General features: G+C 45.1%; 1 protein-coding gene across 1 annotated transcript in view; it reads left to right on the top strand.

Annotated features, from left to right (window-relative positions):
- The first annotated feature begins 2,019 nt into the window (after positions 1-2,019).
- The window catches only part of LOC134077936 (uncharacterized), an 84,826-nt gene continuing 81,845 nt past the window's right edge, over positions 2,020-5,000 (top strand). Inside the window, exons 1-2 of the mRNA XM_062533576.1 lie at positions 2,020-2,098; positions 4,566-4,721. Of these exons, the coding sequence (XP_062389560.1) occupies positions 4,567-4,721 (155 nt within the window). The 5' untranslated portion in view covers positions 2,020-2,098; position 4,566. The remainder of the gene's footprint in view (positions 2,099-4,565; positions 4,722-5,000) is intronic.

Below are 5,000 nucleotides of genomic sequence, written 5' to 3'. Positions count from 1 at the left end.
TCCCCCTCCTCTCTCCAGCACTTCTCGGACATTATCTGCTCATAGTTCCCTCTTCACACCCCCTGCCCCGGCAGCAGCCCCACCTATGACTCTCCATCCAGCTCAGGTCAGGATGAGGCTGAGCGGACTGAAGCCGAGGAAAGCAGTGGGCCCAGACAACATCAGCCCAAGGCTCCTGAAGACCTGCTCTGCTGAGCTATGTGGTATCTTGACACACCTTTTTAATCTGAGCCTGAGCTTACAAAAGGTCCCAAAGCTGTGGAAAACATCATGCATTGTCCCTGTCCCCAAGAAAAATCATCCCACCCACCACAACGACTACAGACCAGTAGCGCTCACCTCACATGTCATGAAGACGTTTGAGAGACTTGTCCTCTTCTACATCAGGACTTGTGTGGCAACTCAGATGGACCCCTTACAGTTTGCATATCAGCCTAACATCAGTGTGGATGATGCCCTCATCTACATGCTGCAGAGGGCCTATACACACCTGGACACCCCTGATGCATCTGTAAGGATTACATTCTTTGACTTCTCAAGCGCCTTTAATACCATCCAGCCACGTCTGCTTGGAGAGAAGATGGAAAAGATGAAGGTGGATACATCACTGGTCTTGTGGTGTTTGGATTACCTTTCCCTCAGACCACAGTATGTGCGCCTCCAGAACAGTGTCTCTAGCACCATCCTAAGCAGCACGGGAGCGCCACAAGGAACTGTGCTAGCCCCCTTCCTGTTCACCATCTACACAGCAGATTTTCAACACAACACCAACAGTTGCTTCCTGCAGAAGTTCTCTGATGACACCTCAGTGATCGGCCTCATCAAGGGAGATGAGAAGGAGTACAGGAGAACAATCAACAACTTTGTGCAGTGGAGTGCTGACAATAATCTCCATCTCAACACCACAAAGACAAAGGAGATAGTTGTGGATTTCAGGAAGGGGAGGAGAGGGATCCAGCCAACACCAGTCACCATCAAGGGCAGCGAGGTGGAGCTGGTTGCCAACCACAGGTACCTTGGTGTGCAGCTGGACAACAAGCTGGACTGGAAGAGCCACATGGAGGTGGTGTATCGCAAGGGACAAAGCAGACTCTACTTCCTAAGGAGGCTGAGATCTTTCAATATCTGCCAACCCCTGCTCTGCAATGTCTACCACACAGTGGTGGCCAGTGCCCTGTTCTTTGCTGTGGCCTGTTGGGGAGAGGGAGCCCGCACTGCAGACAGGAACAGGTTGGATAAACTCATCAGAAAGGCTAGCTCAGTGGTGGGGGCTGAGATGGAGACGGTCCAGCAGGTGGCAGGGACCAGAACATTGAATAGACTGGGCTCAATACTGGCCAACCCCACTCACCCACTCCACTCTCTGAAGGTGGTGAACAATAGCACCTTCAGTCAAAGACTGATTGCACCAGTGTGCAAGTCTGAGAGATACAGGAAATCTTTCATCCCAGCTGCTATAAGACTCTATAATGCACAAAAATGATTTTACTTAGTATAGTTTTTAAGTATTTTTAACTTATTATTAACTTATTAGGTCTGGATATATGAATGGGTGGTGTTATGTCTGTCTTGAAGCTGCTGTGACACTGTAATTTCCTGTTAAAGGATCAATAAAAGGATCTATCTATCTATCTCTATCTCATTTTGCCACAGCTAGTACTATTATATAACATATAACCCACACCCCCCAGATCAAAATGTGCATGATCAAACTTTCAAACCCGTCCTACATATGAGATTATACACACTACTGTAGCCTATACACTGATAAGGTTTGTAATACAACAGTTTTGATGTGCAATATGGTAGTGGTGACAGGCTAAACTCTCTAGCAAGAAAGAAAATAATGATAAAATAAAATCATATTTCATTTTCATAGAGTAGCAGTAGGTCTGTGTTGCATTTATGCCTAGAAGGAAATGCCTCATCTGTAACAAAACTGACTTTTCTGGTCCAGCCCTCCTCCTGTGGGCTTGTGCTAGCCCTTCAGAATTTCTGATAAGAGCACCTGTGCACAGGTGAAAACGAAAGGATCAGAATATCAACTTGAACATGTAGTCCATTCTGGTGGAAAGACAAAGCTACTACGAAAACTACTGTGAGTACTTTCCTCTAGTATGTGACTTTTTGTAGACAGGCTACATTCTGTTGTTGGGTGGTTGAGTTGCATAGGCTGTGGCTGACATGATTTTTGTTCATCTGAACAAAATGGGTGTAAATTGCTTTTCAATAGGCTCAAAGACACACCTCCGTATTCTAATCTAATTGTAGCATTATAGGCCAATAGCAAAACTTAAATCAATACTGACATGTGAGTAAACGTAAGGATGAATTATTTCCATTTGTAGGCGTAGGTTATATATTGCACATATGAACACTAGTCACACAAAAAGAGAAGACAAAATGGCGTCACATTGTGCACATGATACACTGCTACACATGCGTCTCCTTTTCTCTGTTGTTTTAGGCAGTCTCTTTCTCTCTCTCTCTCTCTCTCTCTGCATCTCCATCTCTCTGTGTTAGATCGAAAGGTTTAACGGTGGCTTTATTTTAGCAAAGAACAAGAAAACATGCTCAGTGACTTTTTGTCATATACTCTTTAGTGCCACATCTGTGTTACAGTACAGTATGTAAGATACGGGAAAGTCTACCTTTGGCCCACAAACTCTGAGGACAGTCATTAGACCGGTTTGTCTTGAGCCTGGCACTACCGTGAAGGAGTACTGATGCTATGTGGTCAGGTGAGTTTTGAGACAAAATGAAATGGGTGTGGCCTACTACCTGAGGGAGGAGCAGATGTATCAGCATTACAGTAATCAACCCAAGATCATCATTCTCGCCGCAAAAATGAATCACGCTTGTCAACTTGTTTCCATCCGTCTGTGAGTTTTCGCTTGTGTGTGTGTGTGTTTGTGTGTGTGTGTGTGTGTGTGTGTGTGTGTGTGTGTGTGTGTGTGCGTGTGTCTGCTTGCCTGCGTTTGTGTGTTCTATGTGTCTGTGTGCGTATGTTCACTTGTGTGTGTGTGTGTGTGTGTGTGGGGGGGGGGGGGGGGGGTTATGGTGTGTGTGTGTGTGTGTGTGTGTGTGTGTCTGTGTTTTTATGTGGGTGTGCATGTTTGTGTGTGGGTGTGTGTGTGTGTGCATGCATGTGGGTGTGTTTGTGCATGCAAGTGTGTACGTGTTTATGTGTGTGTGCATGCAGGTGCGTGTGTGCATGCTTATGCCTGCCTGTCTACTGTTGTATGTGTGTGTGTGTGTTTATGCATGTGTGTGTGTATACGTGCATGAATGTGAGTGTGTGCGTACCTGTACTGTACTGTATGTATGTGTTTGTATGCACTTGTCTGTGTGTGTGTGTACAGTATGTGTGTGTATCTGTGTATCTGTGTGCATGTGTGTATGTGTGTCATTGTGTGTGTGTGTGTATGTGCCTGCATGTATGTTCATGTATCTTTAAATGTGTTTGTGCATGCATGTGCATAGTGTACAGTCACTAAATATACACGTATATTAATTTATTGAATAGTCCCCCATGAATCAAATTACACAAAAGGCCCTTACTGTAGGTTCTCCAGATATTCACAGAGAACTGTGTCTGGCCACCTACAGTACAGACCAGTATAGTATGTAGCAGCATAAATTATGTTTTTGCATGGCCCCCCATAAACGGATTTCCACAAAACTTGGCGTGCATTCAGAGCTGCTGCTGCTGCATCCGACGCAGGCACAGATGTCTCGTAGAATGACAGTAAACTGGATAATCTCTACCTCTCTCCAACACTTTCCTCTCGCACACACACTGTATGTTATGGGTCATTTCGTGTCCAGATTTGCTGAACCACTTCAGATTTTGTTCAAACCTCGAGTTTGCAAGATTCTTAAAGAGACCCTATGCAACTTTTTCATAGTCATAAAATCGCTTAGAAATCGTGGGTTTGCTTGACTGACCAGTTTTATCGAAAACAGTCACATTTCCTCCCGCCCCTGGTGTCCCTATCCGCTATTACAACCTTGCAACTTTCTGATAAACGATCGTTTGCTGTCTACATCTGGAAGTCAGAGACGGGTAAGGAACAAGAAGAACCACGCTTGCAATTTATATATTTATTTATAGCCTATATATGTAGAAATATACACGCTAAAGCTGTCGGGGAAGCTCTGCAGAGAAATATGCAAGCATAAAACGAGCGAAAACGAAAAACGAAACCGAAACCAGAGATGAAATCGCCAATCCTGCATTGTTCCTCTTTAATATCATCAGTTTTGCACTTTTTCCCATAATATGTAGGGCCTTATATGGGCATGCAGTTCAAACAATATTACCTGATTTATACCACTTGCTCATGTTTTCATACTACTGTAGGCCTACTTACTGCTATCATATTGTATGACAGTATAGGCTATTGACAGATGCACTAAGTGGCCCTTCCTGCATTTTTGCATAAAGAATGTATATGAAGGGCCCCGTAACTGTGTTCACCTTGGGCCCTCAAATTGCTAAATCCGCCCCAGCACACACACTCACTCTGTTTATTTTCGTATTGATTGATTGATTGACTGATTAGGATGGATGTCCCTCAAGAGGGAGAGGATGCTGTTGGTGGAGATCAGACAGGCAGAGCAGCATGTGCCGTGTCCAGCCACGTGTCCATGAAGAAGGAGGAGCCCGTCACTGATGGGCATCAGGGGGTCAGCACAGGAAGAGTGCTGTCTTATCCAAGGTGAGTTGTGTCCACTGATGGGCATCAGGGGGTCAGCACAGGAAGAGTGTTGTCTTATCCAAGGTGAGTTGTTTCCACTGATGGGCATCAGGGGGTCAGCACAGGAAGAGTGATGTCTTATCCAAGGGTGAGTTGTTTCCAAAACCCAAGACATCAAGGGCCCTATCTTACACCTGACTCATTGGGGTACCAGATGCATCACAAATATCTTTGCTAGTTTGTGGCCAACACAGTTATCATCCCGCCAGGTGTGCATGCTCTCTCACCCTTAATGAGCCC

Source organism: Sardina pilchardus, chromosome 1 (assembly GCF_963854185.1).
Source record: "Sardina pilchardus chromosome 1, fSarPil1.1, whole genome shotgun sequence".
NCBI classification, from domain to species: Eukaryota; Metazoa; Chordata; class Actinopteri; order Clupeiformes; family Clupeidae; genus Sardina; species Sardina pilchardus.
The sequence above is the reverse complement of the archived record's forward strand: the minus strand, read 5'-3'. Positions and strand labels throughout refer to the sequence as shown.